General features: G+C 38.8%; 1 protein-coding gene across 1 annotated transcript in view; it reads left to right on the forward strand.

Annotated features, from left to right (window-relative positions):
• Positions 1-27,275, forward strand: part of LRP2 (LDL receptor related protein 2) — a 178,683-nt gene that overhangs the window by 115,170 nt on the left and 36,238 nt on the right. The window contains exons 36-54 of the mRNA XM_055572305.1: positions 662-875; positions 2,129-2,365; positions 3,487-3,675; positions 4,648-5,568; positions 5,702-5,867; positions 6,239-6,397; positions 7,476-7,762; positions 8,711-8,914; positions 9,511-9,750; positions 12,914-13,039; positions 14,134-14,253; positions 16,779-16,910; positions 18,169-18,376; positions 19,016-19,311; positions 20,147-20,663; positions 23,420-23,572; positions 24,091-24,261; positions 25,531-25,757; positions 27,052-27,229. Coding sequence (XP_055428280.1) covers positions 662-875; positions 2,129-2,365; positions 3,487-3,675; positions 4,648-5,568; positions 5,702-5,867; positions 6,239-6,397; positions 7,476-7,762; positions 8,711-8,914; positions 9,511-9,750; positions 12,914-13,039; positions 14,134-14,253; positions 16,779-16,910; positions 18,169-18,376; positions 19,016-19,311; positions 20,147-20,663; positions 23,420-23,572; positions 24,091-24,261; positions 25,531-25,757; positions 27,052-27,229 — 4,745 coding nt within the window. The remainder of the gene's footprint in view (positions 1-661; positions 876-2,128; positions 2,366-3,486; positions 3,676-4,647; positions 5,569-5,701; positions 5,868-6,238; positions 6,398-7,475; positions 7,763-8,710; positions 8,915-9,510; positions 9,751-12,913; positions 13,040-14,133; positions 14,254-16,778; positions 16,911-18,168; positions 18,377-19,015; positions 19,312-20,146; positions 20,664-23,419; positions 23,573-24,090; positions 24,262-25,530; positions 25,758-27,051; positions 27,230-27,275) is intronic.

The raw sequence follows: 27,275 nt of genomic DNA on the forward strand, positions 1-27,275 counted from the left end.
GATTCCCTTGTCGAGAGAGGCAGGGAGTGACACCCATTTGTCTCTCTCGCCAGCAATCAGTTCAGATCCTGACACAGAGGAGGATCAAACCAACTCTGTCTATATATATATATATATATATATATTTTTTTTTTTTTTTTTTTTTTTCTTCCAGAGCAGACTGCTTATCACTTCCTGTTAGGAACTTCATTCTTGAGTTCTTCTCTAGTTCACCAGAGTCATTTTGAGGCTGACTTATTACTGTGCTGATTTAATAGCGCTGTCTTGCTGTCTTCTGTGAGTGTGTTGAGTACATTTCCTATCTCCACTGCAGAAATGGTTGGTGACGACATTAAACCCAGGGCCAGTTAGCATACAGTATCCTTGACCAGAATATCACATGCAGGGATTAGTTCCCTATTTTTCACCATGCCATCTGAGAAGGTTGACTGGCTTACTTGGACTTCAGCTTCATTATCAGTGAAATGAGCACAGTGACATTTGTCTGACCCACCACTTGGTATAGGTGAGACTATCACATATAGTGAGAAATAGATATGAAACACCCCTGCGAAGGACAGAATGCTATCTACGTGTGAAACATTATTTAGTGAATATTAGTTTTAAACATTTGCCTCATTTCACCATGAATCAGTCAATAGCAAAAATTCTAACCTTTCAGATTGAAAGAGGAAATGTGGATGGAACAAATCGAATGATCCTGGTAAACCATCTTTCCTACCCCTGGGGACTTGCTGTCCATGGCCCCTTCCTTTATTACTCCGATGAAGAATATGAGGTCATTGAAAGAGTTGACAAGGCTACAGGGGCCAACAAAGTAGTCTTGAGAAATAATCTCCCAGATCTCAGGGGCCTTAAAATTTACCAAAGACGTGGTGAGTATTTGTCACTGAAACATACATTCATGTGTGTTCAATGAATATATCTATGCACTTACATGTCTGCATACAACCCCACCACACACACAAACCTGTGTGCATACAGAAATAGAAATTATCCCCAAATATATTTTTTTAAATTTAAATTTATTTATTTTAATTGGAGGCTAATTACTTTACAATATTGTATTGGTTTTGCCATACATCAACATGAATCCGCCACGGGTGTACACGTGTTCCCCATCCTGAACCCCCCTCCCACTTCCCTCCCCATACCATCCCTCTGGGTCATCCCAGTGCTCCAGCCCCAAGCATCCTGTATCCTGCATGGAACCTGGACTGGTGATTAGTTTCTTATATGATATTATACATATTTCAATGCCATTCTCTCAAATCATCCCAGCATGGCTAAGTGTCAAAGACTAATCTGGCATCTGAAAGGCCTGATTCACTTCAGAGTAAACTTTCTCCCATTCATTCCCCATCACTTTTTACTTTGCTTTTGTTTTATTGCCCTCCCTGACATAATTATGTATGTGTTTATTGTCCGAGTTCTTCATTAGTATGTAACCTTTATAAGGACAGGTATTTTGTCTGTCTTGTTTCTTGCTCTCTACCCAGTAACTAGAATAGTTACTGGAGCATTGGAGGTTGGATACCTACTGGAAAAGTGAATAACACAATAGAATTTTTTTAATCTTAAAAGGAGTACTCTTAGATGTGCTTTTTTGAGATGATGTAACTTTTGATTTGCCCCTTTAAATTAGTATTATGATCTAGAGATAATTTTTTTTATTATGAAATATCTAGGCTAAGATGATCAAGTAATTTGTTGTCCTATAACCTAGGTTTGTCACTTGATATTTTATTGCATATTCAAAAAAACTTCAAGTATTCTTATTTAATATACATTAAATCAAATATCCATCACATATTTGATCATATAATTAAAATTGATAGAATTTTGAATGGTAGTACATAGGTTATTCCTCTAACTCTTGAGTGATTGGTGGAAGAAAAACAATTGGTACTCCATTCTCTACTATGATATAACATAAACTATTACATGGTTGTGGTCCTATTTTAAACTTCTGTGTGTTAGTTCTATAAGCACTCGGCTCTCCAATATTGTTTTTGGGTTAACTCAGATTCCATATTTTGTTATTGACTTTTATAATGACCCCAAAATTTGACACTGGGTGGCAAATAGATGGGGTGAAAAGTTACAAACTAATTGTGATTTCATTTAGGCTCTGAATCCTCAAACGGCTGCAGCAACAACATGAATGCTTGTCAGCAAATTTGCCTGCCTGTACCAGGAAGACTGTTCTCCTGTGCCTGCGCCACTGGATTTAAACTCAATCCTGATCATCAGACCTGCTCTCCATACAATTCTTTCATTGTTGTTTCCACGCTGCGGACAATCAGGGGCTTTAGCTTGCAATTGTCAGATCATTCAGAAGCCATGGTGCCAGTGGCAGGCCCAGGTACGTTCCTCCAATACAAGTAACATTTGACTCCACTTGATGCCATGTTGAAGTCCTTGGTGCCATATAGCATTTCTTCATGTTTGGATTCGGCATGTAAGGAAGCATGTTTATCCTGCTTGATAACCATATTCACATGTGCTCATGATTGATCTCTGCTTTCCTATGTCTAAAAAGTCATCTAAGTTACCATCCTGTAAATATATTATACAGTCAGCAAGTTTTTCATCCAGCTTTGCATTTGGAAAGCAAATATTTGATATTTGAAAAATATCAAATGCAGAAAAGTTGAAAAGTGTAGTGAACACCCTTATACTTGCTAGATTCAACCATCGTTAACATTTTGCCACAATTGATACTTAAGTTTGATCACCTGGTAATGGTGATCACCATGAAATCTCTGCCTTTTTACCCCTCTACAATTTATATGAAAATTTTGGGTATTTCATAGGGTATGCCTTTTTACCCCTCTACAATTTATATGAAAATGTTGGGTATTCATAGGGTATACTTTGATACCCTATGAATATCTTTTCCCCCAAGCATCTTTTATTCATTGGTGTTTATCTTTGTCTGAAATGATGATTTAATTGGGAATTGCAAAATGGTTCTTTTTCTTGTTTTATCATTCCTTCTACATTCATTCTTCTCTCCTTTTTATTATCACATACACTCAAGTTTTTATTTCTTTAATTCAGTGTAGAATCCTTTAGCATAATTGTTCTTTTGATGCTCCTATTGATCCATTTTGTCTGGAAAGAGCCTCTTATACTGCTGTCTGTATTCTTTTGACATGATTCCATTAGTGTTTGAATGCTTCCTTGCTTCCTGGTCTAATAAATATGTTCCAGGCTTACCTTGTACCTTCCCTTCCCAAACCTATGCTTAACCATTTCTCTCAGAAGCCAGTACTCTTTATTGTGAGAAGTGACTTTTAGAAACTAAGATCTGGGGGTAGTTGTGCTCATTGCAACTGGGAAATAAATAGTTTTATTTCATAATCGGGGCATGGTTTGAGCAAAGGGGATTTGGAATGAGGGTTAGAGAGGAAGGGCAAACATTTTTAAAAGTTCTAATTCAAGCTAGAGCATAGTTTAATAATCTTTTCTTTAATGTTCCAGGACGAAATGCACTGCATGTGGATGTGGACGTATCTTCTGGCTTTATTTATTGGTGTGATTTTAACATCTCTGTGGCATCTAATAATGCAATCCGTAGAATCAAACCAGATGGGTCTAATTTTACAAACATTGTTACAGATGGGATAGGAGTAAATGGAGTCCGGGGTATTGCAGTGGATTGGGTAGCAGGTGGGTAAGCTGTATAGTGATTTTATTGAAAAGCTTTTTGTGTTTGCATTTCTGTCATCTAATTTATACTATAAAGTTTAACATATGTGTGGCAGATCTCTTTTCCTAGATGTTTATTGAGATTATTTAAGATAAGCTGAATTGAGTTTTTAGAATCAATGTAACAGCCTTGTGCCTGTTAATGATAGTGTTTCAGTTGACAGATTCATTATAGATGATCTCACTATAGATTATTTACTGAGTCGTTGGCAAAATGGAAAGAAATATTTAATTATGTGGACTTATTTCACCCTTAAAGGAACATCTAATTTCTAAATTAGAAATGTCTAAATTTTCAAAGAGAAAGGAATATCAAAATATAAACCATAAAATGGCAATCATTTATTTTAAAGCTGAGCAATTGTAGCTGCTGAATTCTTAATTGCTTCCTCTTGTTATTTATGAAAACCCTTTGATTATTAGGTACTTTGTTGTAGTTAACTGAAATGCCTGACCCAACATTATATTAACTTTTCTATACTGACTTATATACTTAATTTTGAATTACTATCCAGTTTTTCATAATACATTGAAAAACAGCTGTCAACAGTCGATGGCCTATGGGCCAAATGTAGCCCATGCTAAGTAAAGTTTTGCTGGAACACGGCTATGCCCATTCATTTATGTATTGTAAACTATCTTCCCACCATACTTTTTTTGCTCTAACATTTACTTTGTTCTGTAATGCCCAAATTTTGGTGACTTTAGAAGGTCCATGGGATGATGAAAACATTTACACTAGTTAGAAACAGTGTAGGAACAGTTAGGAACAGTTAGTTCCTAAGAGTAAATATTTATTTTTCTAAGCCTAAACTGAGATATTTATCCTCCTGGCAAAGACAACATATACTGGCTCAAACCTCTATCTTACAAGAGCTATCTTCTTTTTTCTTGGTTTGCCATTAATCAGCATGGTCTTTCATTTTCCTGCAGGAAATCTTTATTTCACCAATGCTTTTAGATCTGAAACACTGATAGAAGTTCTAAGGATCAATACCACCCACCGCCACATTCTCCTTAAAACCATAGTGGATATGCCCAGAGACATTGTTGTGGACCCCAAGAATCGATACCTCTTCTGGTCTGACTATGGGCAGAACCCAAAGATTGAACGGTCTTTTCTTGACTGTACCAATCGAACTGTGCTTGTATCAGACATCACTGCCACACCACGGGGCTTGGCATTGGATCATAGCAGTAACTACATTTATTGGGTTGATGATGCTGTAGATTTAATTGCAAGGATCAGCATTGAGGGAGGGGAAACTGAAGTGATTCGTTTCGGCAGTCATTACCCAGCTCCTTATGCCATTACTGTATTTGGAAATTCTATCATATGGGTAGACAGGAATTTAAAGAAAATCCTCCAAGCCAGCAAGGAACCAAATAGAGCAGATCGACCAACAGTGATAAGGGACAATATTGATTGGCTAAGAGATGTGACCATCTTTGACCAGAGTGTCCAGCCTCGGTCACCAGCAGAGGTCAACAACAACCCTTGCTTGGAAAATAATGGAGGATGCGCCCAATTCTGCTTTGCTCTGCCTAAATCACAAACCCCTAAATGTGACTGTGCCTTTGGGACCCTGCAAGCTGATGGCAAGAGCTGTGCCATTTCATCAGAAAATTTCCTCATCTTTGCCTTGGATGATTCCTTGAGGAGCTTACGTTTTGACCCCAAAGACTATAGCCAACCTTTCCCAGCAATAAGTGTGGAAAGAATGGCTGTGGCCCTAGACTATGACAGCATAGATAACAGAATCTACTTCACACAACTTTTGCCATCCGGAAAAGGCCAGATTTCCTATATCAACCTGAATTCAAGGAGCAGTCCTCCCACTGTTGTTGTTTCGGGTAAGTGTACTCTAAGTGTAGCTTATCTTGGAAAGAGACACAGTGGGATCAACACACATGGATGACCCAGGGATTCTAAAATGTTTATTGTGATTCTGACTTCTTTTTGTGTGTTTGTTGGTTGTATGTCCAGGCATAGGGAGTCCTGAGGGCATTGCCTTTGACTGGATCAATAAAAGAATTTATTACAGTGACTACACCAATCAGATGATTAAGTCCATTGCCACGGATGGGTCTAGACACACTCTGATAGCCCAAGTTCCAAAGCCAAGAGGAATTGTGTTAGATCCTTGCCAAGGGTATGTCATGATTGCTTATTTCTGGAGGGAGAGGGGTCTGAAATTATCTTATGTTAATAGAGAGCCAGTGTTTCGTGGACTTGTAATACTGTAGCTACAGATTAAGGGATGAAAGAGCATGAGTGACCTTACTTGGGAAGGAACTCTGGTTGGTGCTCCTAGGAAGTTTGGCCGCATACTAGGAAATTAATGCCCTGACTCAGTAAATCCCTGTTGGACAAGCTGTATGGGTGGGAATGGAGTAAGTTTCCATTTGCTCTATTGGTGTCAAATATAACTGTTATATTTGCAGTTAAAGGATGCTGCTGTCTTTCTTAAGTAAAAAGAAGTGAGTTCCTTGTGGTGAATTATGACTCCTTTTGGATCCCTAGGTACATGTATTGGACCGACTGGGGTACCAATGCCAAAATCGAGATGGCCACAATGGGTGGATACTCCCGGAGAAGCTTGGTGGACAGGGGCCTGGTCTGGCCCAACGGGCTCACTCTGGACTATGAACAAAACCTTATCTACTGGGCAGATGCTAATCTGTATGTGTCTTTGGTTATTCTTGTGGGTATTGATGAGATTTCTTCCTCCCTATTCAAAAGAAGAGGGATATGCATAATGTGGTGAAATACTGGTGAATAGACCTGTGAAAATTGATCTCTATCATGAGACTGAGTAATTATGAACTGAAAGACATCTAAAGATGCATTACTGGACAAGTTAATTTCAACTATGGTTATAAATATAATCATTCAGTTTATAATCATGTAACTACCTCAAAAAATGAATGACTTTAAATGTACACTGATAGTAACTTTTCTCTGGGTTTTAACATTCAGTGTCTTGTAAAAGCATTTTCCTTCAGTCTTTGTCTTTTGATCATCTTCTCAAAAGAAAAATTATTTCTTGTGCCAGCTTTTTCTCAGTCCATTTCACAATATTTTCTTTATAAACTTCTGTCAGCTCTAATTTTTGCATGTAACTCTTCAATCACTTCTGAAATTACATATATTCCCATCATCCTAATGATTGAAGATATGAGATGATTTTGTTTATTATGGCTGGTATCTGCATGTTGGGAATCTTAAACTTTCCTTGCTTATTTTCTTATGATTTTTGGTCTCGTGATGCTGAGCACCTAACAACTTTATCTTTATTTTCTCACTTGAAATAAAGCAGGGATGTTTTGTGTCTAAATTAGGAAGATATCTCACAGTCAATGACAAATGGAAAAACTCATTAAGTGGGTGGGAAGGGAAAAGTAATTCACATTTTATTGAGTGACTACTATGTGCCAGACACCAAGACAGGTATTATTTCCAAGCCAGAGGTGTATTATTTCACAATACTTCCCACTGTTTGTTTCTTTTTCCTGTTTCATTTAGTAGGATTACTTGTGGGTTATATTAATATTTGGATATCATTTATATAGGCCATTGTTTAATAAGGAGATGAAGTTCTCCCATTACCAGAAGAAACATTTCTTGCTGCCATACGCTCCACTTGAAAGGAAAGTTGGGGGCTTATGTAAAAGTCATGATTGCACTGAGGCATTGGGTGCCGGTTGAGGACCTTAATCCTTCTAGATTCTAGTATTTTCTTTTTCCATCTTCATTTTAGGGAGAAGATTGAGCGCATGGATCTAGAGCACTATCTGCGGGAGGTCATTGTCAGCAGAGCCAATAGTCCTTTTGGCTTGGCTATTTATGGCCAGTATGTTTACTGGACTGACTTGCTCACTCAGAAAATTTATCGAGCTAACAAAGTTGATGGGTCAGGTCAGACTGCAATGACCATGACCCTTCCCTTTCGGCCTAAGGGTATTCGTGCTGTTGTGAAGGACCAACAACAATGTCACAGTCCTTGCGATCGGTTTAATGGGGGCTGTAGCCATATTTGTGCACCAGGTAAATACTTTGGTCACTTCTTGCGAAGAGTTGCCTCATTGGAAAAGACTCTGATGCTGGGAGTGATTGGGGGCAGGAGGAGAAGGGGACGACAGAGGATGAGATGGCTGGATGGCATCACCGACTCGATGCACATGAGTTTGGGTGATCTCCGGGAGTTGATGATGGACAGGGAGGCCTGGTGTGCTGCAGTTCATGGGGTCGCAAAGAGTCGGACACGACTGAGCGACTGAACTGAACTGAACTGAAGGCATTGGGCACAAAGATAGAATCATGGAGAGTGATAATAATGATGACCACTAGTAGGGAAGGCTGAGGGAATATTCAGCTCCAGCAGGAGCAAAGATTCTCTTTGTTTTCAGAGGAATTTTTAAAATAGATTTCAGGGTTTGTATGTTGAGAAGAAGACTGAAGATTTTTTTTTCTTTCCTATTCCATATGGAGCCTTCTTACAATGACATTTTTAATTCAAGCTTAATGGAGGTAGAAAGAAATATGCAGGTTTGGCTGCTGCATATCATGTCTTGAATAGAAATTTCATCAATGAACTAATGTTCCTCATTAAAGGATTTAATACTTTCACTTAGGAGGTACTGTTTATAAGTTGAATAAACAGAGTGTGCCTCAGAAGTATGTTTTATAGAGAACGATAAATTCATAAGAGGATGTGCTTTTTGAGACTATTGCAGATTTTGCTGAGAAGGTAGAATCATTGTTAATGTTTCAATAAAGATAAGAAATAGTGGTTTAAAGATTAGGGTGAATTAGCCACATTCATTAGAAACTGGTGGTGGTTCATATTGATGAAAACATAACGTAGAGCAGAGTTTCCATGTCTTAGAGGGTGTTTAATAATATAGAAGCTGTTGCCAGTGCTCTTCAGGGGGAGAAAATATCAGTGTTTGCTACAGAAATATTTTGCTTTTTTCTGGGCTTACCTTTCTTCAGGTCCAAATGGCGCTGAGTGCCAGTGTCCACATGAGGGCCGCTGGTACCTGGCCAACGACAATAAGTACTGTATCCAGGATAATGGTACCCGGTGCGACAGTTCCAAGTTCACCTGCCTCAGTGGGAAGTGCATCCCTGAGCAGTCGCAGTGTAATGACGTCGACGACTGTGGCGACAGCAGTGATGAGCTGGAGACTCTGTGTGGTGAGCTGAGCTCTTGGAACTTTTGGAGTTCACGACGTACCTAGTGTTTGGTCCTTTTGCAAGCAAAGAACATGTACCCTGAGAATCTAGACTGCACTTGGCTTAAATCACGCAACAGCGGATACATACGCTGTGAAGTAGTGTTCGATGCTTTATTAGGAAGCACCTCTGACGTGCACCTAAGAAAGAGCAGAGATGCTGCATGCCATTTATCGTCTGGGGAGCTCTGGGAAAATTACTTAACCTCTCTGAGCCTCAGTCCCATGAAAGCATTGTGTTGGCATGCTTTCATGAAACTGAGATAAACGTACACATTGGGATGGTAGAGGAACGGAGTGACTTTGCCGTTTGCGTCAAATACTCCATTTGCTTAAAAAGAAGTATACCACATAGTTGCTTAATTTAGCTAATTTAAAGTTTGAGCTCACTTTGCATGCAGTACGTGTGGCAGCTTTTGCTTTGGAAGGTCAACCCAAAGTGTCTTATTTTACTTGATTGTATCTTTTTAGAAAACGGGATGATGCTTTAATCCGCGAGCTTCTTCAATGTTTTTTTTTTCAATATTCCCCCCCTCCCCCCCGCCCCCCCCCCCTCAGCGTTTCACAGCTGCCCTTCGACAAGCTTCACCTGCGCCAATGGGCGATGCGTGCCGTACAGTGATCGCTGTGACCACTACGATGACTGTGGCGACCACAGCGATGAGGCCGGGTGCCACTTCAGGGCTTGTAACCGAACAGAATTTGCTTGCGGTAACGGAAGGTGCATCCCTTCTGAATTAGTCTGCGATGGGGTAGACAACTGCCATGACAACAGTGCTTCAGATGAGAAAAACTGCCGTAAGTTCATCTTGAGTTCTTAATGGGCTTTGGAGCCTTGAACTCTCAGAGCCTGGGCGATGTAAAGACGATGCATTTCTGAGAAAGAACCGACAATATTCATCTAAAACATACATTTCATTTTACATGTCTACTAGTGATTTTTAAAAATAATTCTACCTAATATTTGATTTATTCATACAATCTTTGACTATTTTCACCTTCAATATTTTATCTTTGTGTTTCTGATTATTGTGAAGCTTTACCAATGATTACTGACAAAATTAATTGATTAATGTGTGTGGTTAATGTTTGTTATGCACAGAGCCATGTAGTACAGTGTTGACTGAAATGATTTGGTAAATTGCTTTTTAGTGAGTTGCTTTTCCCAAATTCCTGGAACTTAAGTTTAGCATCTTGAGAAAACAGTAGCACAGAGTATGAGCAAAAATGCATTTTCAGTTTGGGTATATCTGCATGTTCTGATGTCTTTGTATGCGGTTACACACAATATTTATTTGGGTGTGCCAGTATTATTGCCTGGATAATCCTATGCACAGAGGAGCCTGGTGGGCTACAGTCCATGGGGTCACAAAGATCCAGACATGACTGGGTGACATCCAGAGCATGCACCCATGCTTTTTTGTTGTTTTTTTTTAACAAGTGGTCAATATGTTTCATCCATGTCCTCCAACTTTTTTCCTGAGTATTTTAAAGCAACTTCCAGAAACACATGTCACTGATAAAGACATTTGTTCTGCTTTACAGTGTTGTGTTGGTTTCTGCCATACAACAAGGTGAATCAGCCATAAGTATACATATACCCCCTCCTTGAGCCTCCCTCCTGTCCCACCTCATCTCATCCCTCTACGTCTTCACAGAGTACCAGGCTGAGCTCCCACTAGTTATCTGTTTTATACATGGTAATATATATTTTGAAAAAGAACTACTATTCTAGCATTATGCTCAACAAAGTCAACAATACTTACTTAATGTCCTCTAGTACTAAGTCCATATTCAAATTTTATCGCTTAGCCCCAAAATGTCACCAGTTCATCTGTTCACATCAGGATTCAAAGTCTACACATTGATTTAGGTTGGAATTGAGACCCAGACCTTTGATTACATTAGATTTAGTTCTTTGGGCAAGAACACTTCATAGGTGGAGCTGTCTATTTCTTGTTATATCACATCATGAAGCACATAATGCTTGATTGTTCCACTTTAAGTGAGGACGATATTAATTTAGAAGTCAGTTTGAGTCTTCGCTTTAGGAAGTTCCCATCAATTGTTCACCCAGTGGTTTTTAACCATGGATGGTTGTTCCATGAATTTATTATTACTTTAAGGGTTATAAATCAGGTATTTAAAATTTTTACTATTCCATCCACAGTTATTAGCTCAAGTTCTCTAAAGAAGAAATTTCCCTTATCAGCTATTTTGTTACTCTGAAATACAATTCTGCGGAGGAAATGTTTGATTCTTTCTTTCCCTTTTCAATTTTCAGAGTAGTAAGTTGGTGACCAATGAGCATTGAGCTTTGGCTTTGTTTTGTTTTTACTATTGTATTAAACTCATGGATTTTTACATATTTGAGTTTTAATGAAATGAAGTAATTTACTGCTTTTGGTGCTTAATTGTCCTATTTTTGGCAGCGGGAATCCTGCTAAGTTGGGTCCTTTTTTATTTTGACTTGATCCTATTCAATCTTCCATAGTGCATTTCAGACTTGTGCATTTCTTGTCTCAGACCTGGAATTTGTCTCATTCCTTTTGTGTGTGGTATTTAAAAGTTACTGGGACTTCCCTGAAAGTCCAGTGGTTAAGACTTCCAACACAGAGGGTATGGATTCTGTCTCTAGTTGGGGAACAAAGATCCCACATACCTCATGGCCAAAAGACCAACACATAAAACAGAAGCAATATTGTAATTTAATAGACTTTAAAAAAAATTAAAATTACCACAGTGTTGGGTTACCTATTCGTATTGGCCTTTATTGCTTCTAGGCCTTTTTAGTGGACAGAACTAGGAAATACAGTTCTAAAGGGAAAAAAAATGATATTGGTATTTTCCATTTTAATTTAAGATAAAAATGTTTTTACCTTTTAGATTTTATAATCACATCTCTTACACTTAAAATCTTAGTTTGTAATAGGTGACATAGTCACTTATTTGCTTTATTTTAGAATACTTTCAAAATAACCATGCTATGCTATGCTAAGCCACTTCAGTCGTGTCCGACTCTGTGCGACCCCATAGACGGCAGCCCACCAGGCTCCCCCGTCCCTGGGATTCTCCAGGCAAGAACATTGGAGTGGGTTGCCATTTCCTTCTCCAATGTGTGAAAGTGAAAAGTGAAAGTGAAGTCGCTCAGTTGTGTCCGACTCTTAGCGACCCCATGGATTGCAGCCTACCAGGCTCCTCCGTCCATGGGATTTTCCAAGCAAGAGTACTGGAGTGGGGTGCCATTGCCTTCTCCGAAAAGTAACCATACAAATGTAATTAAACATTTTATGTCCTTCTTGTTCTTAGATTATTTCCCATTAGAAATATGCAGTCATTTGTTATTGTTTCCAAATTTTGGAAATTGCTTTTCTTTATCCATTTTTATTTCATTGTGTTCATTTATAGAAAATAATGTGCATGGATTCATAGTCATATAAAAATTGTATGACAAGGTACACTCACAGACGTCCTTCATGCTTGCCCTCTCTACCCTGTTCCCTCCATACTATTCTCAATCTGTTCAGAGTAGTGACAATTTTCGTTAATTTATCTTTTCATTTTTGTTTTAAATGTAAGCATTTCTTGCTTGCTGGACACACACAGTTATCAGTTTTCATACACAAAAGATAGCCTAGTGTTTTGCTTTCCTGCTGTTAATGCATCCTGGAGCTCATGCCATCTTTCCTTATCAATATATAGAGATCTTCTTCATTCATGTTACTCCATTGTATGGGGAGTGAGGAGAGTGGGAAGTCTTGGTGATGCTATTAAATAATGAAAATAGAAAATTCTCTTTTTACTAGAGACTATATGGCATCACATAACTGTCATGAGTTATGCCTCTCTGATAGCTTCTCTTCTGCTGGTTTGATTGTGCAGTAGATCGGTTCGCATGGACATATATGATGTACATGTGATGAATATGTTCCAAATTGTTTATCTGGTTGTCTTTTTCAAGCTGAACGCACGTGCCATCCTGGATATGTAAAGTGTATGAATTCAACGATTTGTATTCCACGTTCTTTCTTGTGTGATGGAGACAATGATTGTGGAGATATGAGTGATGAAAACCCCCTTTTCTGTGGTAAGATAAACCTCTTGTGGTTCCAGGCATGCATGTCTTGAGCTAATAAAGACACATGGCTTCTGTGTTTCAGCTAATTTCAATTTGTCCTCTCAAGTGGACCTTGTAAATAGATACAGCAGACAGTTATTTAGGATGTAATTGGAGGGGCATAAGAAGTCCCTTCTCTCTGTTCCCTGGCTGGATGCCTGACTCCAAATATTTCTTCCAGGGATCAGCTATAATGCATAACCTCCTATAATTAAAGGTCTTTTGTCTTCAGGAACTACAGGCAGAATTTGCAAAATAAGCCCTCATATTTATTCTCAATACGTTTATAATAGCCATTAATAACTGAAAGAATTTTTGTCTTTTTTGTATGTTTGACTTTCAGAAACCTTAGTTTAATATTTAGTTGTTTGGTTCAATCAAATAATTTCTTATATTTATAGCTCAAATTCTTAAGTTCAATAACTTTGAAACTATTAGTGTAAATAGATGCATCCTTTAAGAATTTAGTAATGGTCACCAGGCCAGGTTATAATCCAAGAGTAGGAGTCAGTTGTAAAAACAGCAACAAGAGGAAATAGAAAATCTAGAAAACACATCAGACCATAACCTCAGGTTATATGAGAAAAGTTTACACATAGGCAGAATCATTTACTCAAATAAGTTGCAAGGATGAATAAGAGCAAAACTTTGATAATTCTCTAGAATCATGGTCTAATATGGCTTAAAAGGTTGTGTATAGGGTGATTTGGTTATTTTGTTGTTTTTTCTTTTCAGTAGAATTTATTTTGTGTTATGGCAGAAAACATAGAACCATGTTTTCTTTTATCTATAATTTGATTTCATGTATCAAAAAAAATAGTCTTTTTGGTATTTCTAATAAGTGCAATTCATTTTCTGAATCTCTGGAATTTAGGAAAAAAATTCTAGGAGACTGGAAAAGTATTGCTCTCCCATGTTCTTTCCTCTGGATGTAAAACTTCTATAAAAACTCATGCCTCAGTCTTCCTGTCTTGGCAACTCCTACCCAGTTCAGAGATATAGGCAGGTTATTAGGAACAAGCTTGTGTGTTGCTCATGGATTTTCTCTTCTTTACCTACTGCAGCCACTAGGTCGTGTGGGAGCGATGAGTTCCATTGCACCTCTGGGCCCTGTATTCCTGCACGCTGGTATTGTGATCATGAAAAAGACTGTTCTGACGGCTCTGACGAACCTCCCACTTGTGGTAAGAGAGTGAGCCAGCATGAAAAGCATTGTGATGCAGCTGGCACCCCTCTTCCAACTACTTCAAATGTGAACTATGGTTCTGGCTAGGAAATGTTTGCACTCCTTGCTGATACCCCTCAGCAGATATTCATTAAAAGCCTGGTCATGTAGGGCACTGGGTGGGTTGTTGGGCAGGATATGGAAGTTGCTGATTGATGCAGACAAAAAGTTGCACCTACCAAAAGTTGGTGATGCACCTACTACCTGCCTGGTTTGTGGAACTCAATTAATTGTAATTGACTCTGAATTGGAATTTCTGAATTTGGGTGAGTTCTCACCCATAAGACTATGGGAGGATCTAAAGGTTATTGAGAGCGTGATGTACATGCCGAGGGGGCAGGTGAGGGGCACACGTTTCTTCCTGTTCTGTGTACCAGCTGAGGGGTTAGGGTCCCAAGACCATCTGAGCTTCCTGAGATGTTCCAAGGACCTAGTTATATTCTTGGAGGCAGTTGTGTGTTGCTTGTGTTTGAAGGCTGCTATTTACCTTTGCAAATCCTAATCTGTATCCATGCACAATTTTTTAAACATAATTGTAAAAATCTGAATGTACAATCTTCTGTATTGCTTTTTTTAGGGGGTCTGGCAATATTGTTGTATGTGGGTCAGCAAACTATGGCCATGCTTGTCTTTTTTTTTTTTTTTTTTTACAGATTTTTTTTGACATTGACCATTAAAAAAAAGTTTTTATTGAATTCGTAACAATATTGCTTCTGTTTTATGTTTTATTTTTTCTTGGCCATGAGGAATGTGGGATCTTAGCTCCCTGCCCAGGTATCGAACCCACACCCCCTGGTTATATTATAGTGTCAAGTAGTTGTGAAAAAGAACATATGGCCTGAAGCTTAAGATATATATGCTGTCTGGTTAAGAGAGACTTCTCTAACCCATGTTGTCATCTTCAGACTCTTGTTTAATGGCTGTGTGATATTCCATTGAGTGGCTATATGATCTTTGAGTTAACTGCCTCTATTTTAAGTATTTAGATTGCTTTATTTTTTCTGGTATTATAAATATCACTGTAGTAAGTACCATCACTTTTTTTGGAGGGGTATTTTCTTAAGACCATTAGCCTAGTTTTGCAGCTGAATTCAGGCTATTTTCTATTCCTGTTTTTCCTTGGGCTCAAATTCTGTGGCTAATAGAGAATGGTATTAGAAGCTCCTTGACAATTTCTTTTTCCCCAACACTAAAAGTTTTGTAGAAAACAAAGGGCACACAGAGTTTTAAGGAGCTGTGAAAGAAATAGTAATTGTTAGGTGAGTAGAAGGGTCTTAGAGATTATTTTAAATATATGAACTATTGGTTCAGATATATGAAGAAAAAATAGTTTCCAAACTTATCCATGGGAACCAAAGTCATTATCAATTAGTATTATCAATTAGTACCAACTATCTGACATATTTAAATAGAAGTAAACACATAATCTAATATTAATGGATTTTCATAATATACAGAGGTATTTTTTTCTTCTAGTTTTATTGAGATTGACATATAGAACTGTGTAAAATTAAAGTGTAGAACATAATGATTTACATACATCATGAAACGATTATCACAAGTTTAGTGAACATCCAATACACAGATATTATTTTAAAGAAATAAGATGTATACAAAAGAGTGAAATCCCCATTCTTTCACCCTTTTACAATCCCCTCACCTCCAGACATAACTGCTATTAAGTGTGAATTCTTTATCTGTATATCCTGACATATAGGGATCTTACTATATATATCTTTCTGCTGTTCCCCTCCCACTTTTTTTTTATCTTATCAGTTAGAAAATACACCTCTCCCTCTTGAACCTCCCTGCCATCTCCCTCCCCACCCCACCCCTCTAGGTTGTTACAGAGCCTCTGTTTGAGTTCCCTGAGTTATACAGCACATTCCCATTGGCTGTCTCTTTTATTATGTGGTAATAGAAAACAACAAAATTCTGTAAAGCAATTGTCCTTCAATTAAAAAATAAATTAATAAAAGAAAGAAAATACACGTCCATCTTATCTTTGTACTGCTGAATATTGCTGTAAAGTGTGGATGTTCCATGTGTTTTTATCCCTTTCCCAACTGCTGGGCATTTAGCTTGTTTCCATTTTTTCCTTGTAAGATGTAATGCTGGAATGAACATCCTGCGTATGTGGGAAGGCTCGATCTCTGGGAGTCAGTTTCCTGTGTCAAAGCCTTTCAAAGGCTGTATCGATACATACTCCATTCTTTCCAGCTCGTGGAAGTTCACGTTTCTCCTTACTGTTTTCATTGTGCTGTATTTTAATAGTTAAAATTAAATGTTCTTTTGCCTTAGGCTAATTTGAAGGATCTCTGGGATTCTGGGCATATGACAACTTGATTCGTTAACATGTGGGATATGATTAAAGAATTCTAATTGGTGTTCTAGGAAGCCCTTGCTATAGTATGTTTCTCTCAAGATTCCTGACTGCACATGACTCTTCTCACCAAGAGTGCTTTTTTTTTTGTTTTTTCCCAGAGTTTTCTCAGTCAACATGCGCCAGTGATTATTTCAAGTGTGACAATAACAGGTGCATCCCAATGATGTGGGTCTGTGATGGTGATAATGACTGTGGAGACATGAGTGATGAGGATGAAAGACACAACTGCAGTAAGTGCAAACAATTAATTCCTCTCTGGAGTCACGTTTCAGGGAAACAGTAGCTTGATTTTTCTGTCTTTGGAGAACATGGTTGTCACACAGGTTCTTCTTTATTGAAAGTACGCAGATAGAATGTTAGCTTTATTTTTCTGCTCAGGAATGTTTTATATTATCTACATAAATGCTTGTAAAGGATGAAAAATGATTTTAATGTTTTTTTTTTCTGTTGCATTTAGGTAATGGAAATAATGTCCCACATTTCTAGAACAGATAAAGAGAGCTCAGTTGGCCACTGAGTTAGCAGCTTTAATACTGTTGCAATTAACTGTGCCTCTAGTTTTATCCATTACCCTAGAGTTGTTAAGCGGGGGGCAGGGGTCATTCTTTTAAGTGAATTATGGAACAGACTATGAAACAACATTTCCCATTACCAACAGAGCATAGAACTCTAAATTCAGGTGTCTTAGAGTATCTTTCCATGGTAGGATAATAAAAACAATGACTCGATGATCTTTGCATTCGATTCTCACATGTCCATGACTTTGGCGATGGCCCTGTTGCTCCATATCCTCTATGAAATGGGTGGGCAGCTGCCCAGATCTGGACTGTAGTGGGTACTTTTCTCCCATATCTCTTCTTCAAGACCCTCTTCCTTTTGTCTCCTCTTCACCCTCAGATAAAATATCTCTATTCTATACTGCAGAGTTTCATGATTACATGTTAGCATTTTCGCTCTTTCCTAAAGTGTCATGGTGTCTGTCAAGTCTTATTAACAAGTACTCTTCCTGTATATCTAGGAAAGAAGCCCTAGCTTTTTTGAAAATTCTGTGATTTTTTTTGCTGTCTAGTTAACCATTGTGAGTTTCACTTTTCTCATAAAACTGGCATAAAATGCCTATCTCACATTGTGTTTGTGTGATTATACTTTATAAAATTAAAAATTACCAAATGTATGGGATTTTTAGTATCCAATTAATAAAATGCAAGTAGTTTTCTATATCCCTAAGGGAAAAATATGACCTTACATTAATTTTATGGAAATTAAATTATGAGGTGTTTAGCTTTACATTTTACTTCTGAAAAAAATTCAAGGTCCAAAGCATTTAAAATGAAAATTTGGGAGAGTAATTTGTCTTCCTATTTTCCCTTCATTTCCTTTCATCCCTCAGACTATTATGTAACGTACAGCAAGATAAATACTGATTCAAAATGAACTTGACTGCTGGAATGAGCTCTCATATGATTCCTGATTCTCTTTGTGCTTTAGCTGCAGAGAATCGCAACTGCTCAAGTTCTGAGTTTGCCTGTGAGGTTGGTGTGCGTCCACACAGAGGGTGTATCCCTAAATCATGGGTTTGTGATGGCGAAGCAGATTGCCTTGATGCCCTTGATGAGCACCAGAATTGCACCAGGAGATCCTGCTTTGGAACGGAGTTCGTCTGTAACAATGGCTTGTGTATCCCCAGCCACTTCAGGTGAATTGGGGATTAAAAAATTTATTAACAAACCTCAAAAGTCCATGAGGCAGGGCTGGGGCCCGTGATACTTTTCATGGCCTCTGAAAATGAACTTCTTTTAAAATCAAAAGAAAAAAAATAAAGAGTACTTTTAGGTCAAAGAAAGTATTTACATACTAAATAATAATATATATGCCTTTATACCAACGTAGTCCTTAAATATAATTTTAAATATTTTTATGGAGGAAGGGACCCATGAAAGCAGAAGTGCCTGGGGTCCATGAAGGTCATAAGGTGACCTTGCACAGAGGATCAGAAAGATGAGTGAAGTGGGCTTACTAGAAGAAAATTCTTTCTTGAGGCAGCTGATGCTCAGGGTTTGCCACTTGGAATAGAGGCATGGGCATAAGAAATACTTCATTCAGTTCTTTCTGCTATAAGAAAAGTAATAGTATGAGAGGATGATGAATGGGACTGCACGCTGTGGCTCAGGGTCAGCCTGACAACAGAGAGAGGCAGGTGAGGTGGACTGTGGGCGTGTGCCCCCGCTAAGAGACACAGACACTAGTCAGCATCATGTGTCTGGAGAGAAACTGGGGATGTGGATTTTCACCTGAAATATTCTGATTTTAAGTGGCACTGGGTCTCATGGCACAGGTGTGACCGGAACAATGACTGTGGTGACTACAGTGATGAGAGGGGCTGTGTGTACCCTACCTGCGACCAGACCCTTTTTACCTGTCAGAACGGACTCTGCATTAATAAGGCCTATGTCTGTGATGGGGACAATGACTGTAGAGATAACTCTGATGAGCTGGAGCACCTGTGCCACACCCCAGAAACCACATGTCCCCCTCATCAGTTCAGGTGTGACAATGGGAACTGCATTGAGATGATGAAAGTCTGTAACAACTACCCTGACTGCTCAGACAACAGTGATGAGAAAGGATGTGGTGAGTATAATGGAAGATTAGGGAAAAGGAAACGAGGGGGACTGAACGTGCATTCTCAACCCTTTCTGACTTAGTAGGCCCTTTCAGTTGATTCTCTAAGTAGCACACTGCCAGAAAATTACTGTTGTTTGTCTATCAAAAAGCAAGGATTTCTTGGTCTATAAGGTCAGTCACACATGTTTTTTGGACTAATCATCAGTTAGCCATTCATTATAGAGAATAGGAGATAAACAAATTAAGGCAAACAGCACTGATCTTGCAATGACTTGTTGCAATGACTACATTCCTTAATCTGTTCTTAATTTTCATCCTCAGGTGACTAAAGGGGAGAGTTTAACTGGAAGTCCCCCTCCCACCCCGCCCCTAGCCCCACCCTGGTTGTATTAGTTGTTAAAACCATTGGTGAAGGATCAAGGAAGGAAGTTGAGTAAGAGTGACTTTTTGAATAATGTAGGGCCTTTAGAAATCCCTTATTTGTCCCTGTTTATTTGTCTTTTTTAGCATGATTCATTAAGAACTTGGCTCTGTCCAAACCCAACCAAACAAAAAGAACTGCATCTGTCCAGCAGGAAGGCTGACTTTTTTTTTTAATTTAAATTTATTTATTTTAATTGGAGGCTAATTACTTTACAATATTGTATTGGTTTTGCCATACATCAACATGAATCTGCCACGGGTGTACACGTGTTCCCCATCCTGAACCCCCCTCCCACCTCCCTCCCTGTACCATCCCTCTGGGTCATCCCAGTGCACCAGCCCCAAGCACTTTTTTGACCATTATGGTGGGTCTATTACTGACAACTTAGGTTCTCTGATAACTGTCTTCTACCTACAGGCATTAATGAGTGCAATGACCCTACACTCAGTGGTTGTAACCAAAACTGCACAGACACCTTAACCAGTTTCTATTGTTCTTGTAACCCTGGTTACAAGCTGTTGTCTGACAAGAGGACTTGTGTTGATATTGATGAATGTGAGGAGACGCCCTTCGTCTGTAGCCAAAAGTGTGAGAACTTACCTGGCACTTACATCTGCAAATGTGCCCCAGGCTACATCCGTGAGCCAGATGGAAAGACCTGCCGGCAGAACAGCAACATCGAGCCTGATCTCATTTTTAGCAACCGTTACTATTTGAGAAATCTAACTGTCTATGGCCATTTATACTCCCTCATCTTGCAAGGACTGGGTAATGTTGTGGCATTGGATTTTGACCGAGTAGAAAAGAGATTGTACTGGCTTGATATAGAGAATAAAGTCATTGAGAGAATGTTTGTGAATACGACAAACAGGGAGACAGTCTTAAAGCACAATCTACCTGGTGTGGAAAGTCTGGCTGTCGACTGGGTTACCAGGTAAGACAAAAGCTTTTTAAAAGTTAACAAGTTTTTGTTTTTTAAAAAGTGTTCTAGCCAGGCTTTCATCTTAATAGGGAATTGATCTTTCCAACTGGGGTTACCAGGTAGAAACATTTTAATGCTTCTGCATGTTTTGTTTTTTTTGTTGCTGTTGCTGTTTTCTGCTGTGTACCTAATAATCAAATGGGATACCACAGAATCTAAAATCTAGTGATTTTTAAGAATTTATCATATGGATTTTATGGGGGGGCATCACAAAGGAAGAAAGAGCTCTGTTATTACTGGAGGTATGTGAAGGGATGATTCATGCTTTGGTTGGTGCATTCAGTCATTTAAAGCTGTTGCCTAAGTGAGGTGCTATTCTAGGGACTGGGGTTTGGAGGTAAACAAGACAGACACAGCCCCTGCTTTCCTGGAATTCACAGGCTACTTACAATGCTAGTCATTCCCAACTTGGGCTGGTTATAAATTAAAGAATGGCTAACTTGAAACTCTGAACATCTTTACGGTAGACAGTGGTATTTTAATTCAACTCTACCAGTTCAATCATACTTCTTCACATCTCTATTGAATCAGACACTTGGCTTTGTGGTTGACAGGAAGCTGCATGCACTTAGGTTGCAAATATTATTGCTTTGGTCACCCTTGACCCACAGAGGATGCTTCCACATCTTTTCTGTTTGATCGTCTTAAGAGTAAAGATGGGGGATGGAGAATTGGCTTCCTAGTTCTAGTTGAATAATAGCCTGCCTGCTCCAAAACTGCCTGCAGAATAATCAATGAAATATTGATGTGAATACAAATATTTTATATATAATGACTCTGTGGGGTGTCAAAAAGCATAGCAACTAATGATTTGCAGGAACAGAACTAACCGTGGTACCTTTTCTTATCTTGTCCTTTGCTTCAATGCAGGGAAAGATGGATAATATTTTAACCTTGATATTGTCATTCAGCCCTCTCTCCCCAAAACTGGTAGGATGGTATTTTCCCCTGGACTTTAGCTGCTTTCCTCTTGTCCTAGGCATGTGCTTGACCAGGGGAAAGAATTAGATACATGTGTGATAGTCAGGAAGATGGAGTGAAAAAGTCTAGGGTGATTGTAGGATAAAATATCTTATGACTGAAGCATTTCCTCAGATGTTCAAGAGAGATTCCAACCAGATTAAACATTCCTTAAAACACAAGACAGAATAGAACCTAGTCACATTTAGGCTTAGAGGGGGAGTTCTAAGATACAATTACTTGGAAATTTGAAATAATATTCCCAGTATCGATAAAGATGTCCACAATAAACTGAAAGATGTTTGGTTCCCAAAGCCCTTAAACTTGATATACTAGTTTTTCAAAGCACAGTGCAAAATTTCACAGTGGAAAATTGGACTGGCTCTCAGTCCTCTTAATTTTTCCCTATATGGGGATGGAGTGTCTTCTCCATATTCTGTTCACACGTCAGTGTTTTGATTGTTGAATAAAGAGGAATTAGTGAGTTGGCAGTAAGCTCCAGAGTAGAGTGCCCTATGGTATAGCCAGTCTTGAATTAATTCCTGCTCTAGCTCTTACTACCCTCTGGGTCTCAGCACCCTTATCAAGAAAACAAGAGTAACAGTAGAACTTACTCCGGCAGTTGTTGTGATCTTAGCCCTTAGCCCAGGGCCTGGCACTGAATATGAGCCTGTTCAGTCACTAAGTTGTATCCTACTCTTTGCAACCCTATGGACTATAGCCCACCAGTCTCCTCTGTCTTGGGATTTTCCCAGTAAGTATACTGGATTGAGTTTTCATTTCCTCCTCCAATGGATCTTCCAGACCCAGGGATCAAACCCAAGTCTCCTCTGTCTCCTGCATTGGCAGGAAGAGTCTTTACCACTGAGCCCCCTGGGAAACCTGGCATTGAATAGATAGCTATTATTATTGTTGCTATTATTACCCTCTACAGTGATAGAATCCAAAATTGTGGCCATCTCAGTCATCAGTACTCACCCAAGTGAGCAAGGCTTGTACATTTTTGGGTACTCCTTTCCTCATCCACAAGCCTAAGAAGGTACTACTGTCCTGACAGTTACTCTGACACCTAGTATGACTGGATCATGTTTACCTCTGGCAAGGAGACATTGGAGCTTTTGGAAGAGAAATCATTTCAGTGGAAATTGACTATCAGACATTCTAGGAGTATTGAACTTTGGAAGGTTATGGATACTTTAAGACTGGTGATTTGAAATTTGAAATGAAATTTGAAATGAAATGATTTGAAATTAAATTTGGCTCAGGTTAAGAAAGTTATTTTGCCAGCCTAGTGGGACAAGGCCAGGGAGGTGGTAAATTTTTCTTTATCTTAAGGATGCCAGCATTCAGAGTTCCCTTTTGCAGTCTCAAGGCTGCACTTGAGACAAGTTTCCTTGACTCCACATATAAACTGTAATTCATGATACTTAATGATTGCTCTCATTTCTGCTTCCTTGCTCCTGTGAAGCCTGGATCATTACCTGGAAAGATGCCTTTTGCTGTATGAAGCAAGTAAAGCCAAAATCCTTCTGTGGCCCCACAATTCCCTACAGTAAGGTGACATCGCCTTGCAATAGGAAAACAAGCACACATTATTGCGTCTTTTTTTGCTTCATTGCAGGAAGGTCAACTGTTTTCCTCTTGTCGTTGTTTGCCTGGGGGAAAAGTGCTTGGATAGGAAAGTGTGTGGCTAAATGTACGTTGTTTTACAAGTAAAATGGCTCTAACTCCTGCTTCTCCATCTGCAGAAAGCTCTATTGGGTGGATTCCTACCTGAATTGCCTTTCTGTCTCTGACCTCAATGGTCGATACCGCCGCAAGTTGGCTGAGCACTGTGTGGACGCCAACAACACCTTCTGCTTTGAGAATCCTAGAGGACTTGCACTTCACCCTCGATATGGGTATTGTCTTCCTGTAATCTCAGGCTCTTCTTTTACACCCTTCTTCCACCTCTGTTACCAAAAAGGCTGTTCACGTAGTGATCTCAAGGCCAGTATCTTGCTGGAATTTGTCTTCTGCTTTTTCTACCTGGTAAATGGCTTAATATAATGGCTAGAAGCATGACTTGTTCAAATAATATTCATATGCTATTTTCTTTGCCATGACACATCACTTCACTTATAAAGTTACATATTTTGGCTGCATGCAAGTAAATCATGGTTAAGAAAACAACAACTCACTTTTATTGGACTTTCCATGTCAAATCTATTGAAATCTCTAGTTTATCATGTTCATTCCTGAGAATTTCCTACACATTATCCCCTTTTAGATTCTGTTAGTTCTCTTTCTGTTAGTTCTCTTTCCTCTATGAAATGCTCTGTAGGATGTAAATTCTGTTTCTCTAATTGGGGAAAGCTTGTGTCTTTGCCACTGAGTTCCTCTGGCTTCAGGGACTGACATGTTGTGTTTGCTCCAACAGGCATGTCTACTGGGCAGACTGGGGTGACCGAGCATACATTGGGAGAGTAGGCATGGACGGAACCCTTAAGTCTCTGATTATCTCTACCAAGATCATGTGGCCCAATGGCCTCACCATTGATTACACCAATGATCTACTCTACTGGGCAGATGCCCACCTGGGTTACATTGAGTACGTACATAGAATAAAGCAAACCGCATAACTCTTCATTCCAAACACCAGGGTTTGTGTTGCCAGTGTATTATACCTAGGCAGCTTCTAATTGGCCTGTTTGTTGAAAGTCACTCTGAGGTCGATTCTAACTAAAGTGCCTATAGGCAGTTCGCCGAGCTCTGAGGCATGGTATGAGAGAAAGAGTGTGAACTTTGAAGCCATCCAGATCACAGTTTTGTCTTGGTGCTTTTACTGCTTACACTCCTGAAAAAGCAGCTAGTAATCTCTCCCCTATGGTAGTCAGCCTAGTGCTCAATTCATCTCAATTTCCTTATCCCTTTACTCTGCCCTTCCCTTCCAAATATATGATAAATAGACTTGGAAACATTATACTGTTCAATGAAGAGTACTCCTCATAAGAAAGGTAATGCAAATTTTTGGCCAAGCAATATGTGTTTATTTCAGAGACATTGCTAATTATGGCATAGTTAGACGATGGTGATATCTTCTGGGTATTTATGAATTCGTACCCAGATACACAGCCTATTGCATGCAAAAAACAAGATCTTTAAAAATTGTGGCATTCTGTTAAATTTATCTTGAAAAAAATTTCACTTGAGAAAAAATACTCATAAAAGTGTCTGAGCTCTCTATGTAGAGATCATGCAAGAACTGAAAGAGAAGAGATTAAGACTGCTTTCTGGTTTATGAATTTTTTAAAACAAAACAGATAATGACTATGTTCTGGTCATTTGTCTGCAGTCTTAGCAACAGAGATCCAGAAGATTGACCTCTGGTTTTCCTATGCCTTCTTTAAGTTTTCATAAATTAAGATATTTTGGAAAATTTTCTGACATCCCATGGCTAATGTTATCAACTTTTTTAGTTGCTAGATCATTCCACCTCTTGTGGGAGTTTTAGGGTCTGCGCCCAGATTTTTAAATATTAAAGTAATGATGAAGTGAAAGTCACTCAGTCGTGTCCGACTCTTTGTGACCCCGTGGACTAAACAGTCCATGGAATTCTCCAGGCCAGAGTACTGGAGTGGGTAGCCATTCCCTTCTCCAGGGGATCTTCCCAACTCAGGGATCGAACTCAGGTCTCCCACATTGCAGGGGGATTCTTTACCATCTGAGCCACCAGGGAAGCCCCAAAGTAACAATATTCTGACATAATTTCCTAGCCAAATTCCATGATATTCATTGATTTGTTAGCTCCTCTATCCTTAAAGGCATTAGAGGAGAGGCATGATCTTCATTGAGTCACTCTTTCTTCCTTTGATCCTAGGTACTCTGATTTGGAGGGCCGCCATCGGCACACGGTATACGAGACTGGCACACTGTCTCACCCCTTTGCTATTACCATTTTTGAAGACACCATTTATTGGACAGATTGGAATACAAAGACAGTTGAAAAGGGAAACAAATACAATGGGTCAGATAGAGTGGTGCTATTGAACGTAACACACAGGCCGTATGACATCCATGTCTATCATCCTTATAGGCAGCCAATTGGTGAGTAGTTGATTCAGAAGTTTTTGCACAGTTACTCAGAAGTTTTTGCACAGTTACTTTAGGGTCTTATACACACTGCTCTTGTTTTTTTTTTTAATTTTTTTTAATCATTAATATCATAATTTATACTGGAAATGATGTTACTTGTTAATGTTTTCTATGAAACAAATGTTGAGAGTTGAGGGGATAGAAATTAAAGGTATAGAGTTTATTCCTGTTTCTGGAAAAGGCTGCTGATGATTCTTTTTCATAGTACCTGCTATATTCTTAAAGATCTTGGGTTTTGTTTTTTTTTTAATAAGAATCAACAGTTATTATATGTTGCCTTGACATTTCAGTCCTACTTAAGAAAGCACCTTTGAAAAATAAAGACTTTCCTGTATAACCACAATAAATTATAATACCTGAGAGATGTATTATAATCACATGGATGTATTTATAAGAATCATTTCTTTACTAAGATCAATCTACTGAAATGATTAAAAGAAATGCTTAAAGGAAAGTTATATTAACCATAAATATAATTTATTAAATGGCTATTTGCATTTGATATCTAGCCAAGTTCTGGAATATTCTTTGGGGATAGAGTGCATTTTGTGGGCCTGCTAGGTCATGTTGTCTTAATAAACTTGGAAGTTTAGAAAGTTAGGAAACATATCATAAACATTTGATAAACTTGGAAGTTAGGATATATGAGAACTGGCAAACTATTTTTTTCTGGAAGGTAATATTCTTCATATTATTTAGCAGAAGTTCAAATTCATCTTTACCTCTGAGTGGCAGCCCAGAAAATTAGTATAGATGTTGCTCAATTTATCTGTCAACTTGATTCTGGTCCAAGTTGCCTGTTGCCTTCTGTTGCCTGTATCCTTAGGAGGAGAGAATATAGCATCTGTTGGAAAGTAAAACTTTAACTTATGTTCTGGGTGCATGGAGGTAAGCTAAACCTCCCACTTGCTCTCTAAGAACGTACTTTTTTAATGGAATGTGGGATCTAGTTCCTTAAACAAGAATCAAACCTGTGCCCCCTGCACTGGGAGTGTGGAGTCTTAACCACTGGACCACCAGGGAACTTTTCTAGCAGTAAGTAAGCCTCACTTCTGCACATAAATCAGTATCAGCAACAGGGTTGCTAACACAGCTCTACCATATGTCTTCTTGATGAACTTTTTGAAAAAGCATGTATCTAGGGTAATGATTTTTTTACTAAGAGGTGATGAGTTTTATGTGACAGGTAATCAGTTCGTCCATGCTTTAAGTGAATGAACATATTTTTTCTCCCTTCTTTCACTAGTGCCTAATCCCTGTGGTACAAACAATGGTGGGTGTTCTCATCTCTGCCTCATCAAAGAAGGAGGTGTTGGATTCACTTGCGAGTGTCCAGATAACTTCTATACCATTCAGCGTGGTCCTAACACCCAGTGCCTGCCCATGTGCTCTAGCACCCAATTCCTGTGTGCCGACAGTGAAATGTAAGGCTCGCTCCTGCCTCTCTCCGCTGCCTCTCCAGCCTTTGGA

Source organism: Bubalus kerabau, chromosome 3, assembly GCF_029407905.1.
Source record: "Bubalus kerabau isolate K-KA32 ecotype Philippines breed swamp buffalo chromosome 3, PCC_UOA_SB_1v2, whole genome shotgun sequence".
Lineage (NCBI taxonomy): Eukaryota > Metazoa > Chordata > Mammalia > Artiodactyla > Bovidae > Bubalus > Bubalus kerabau.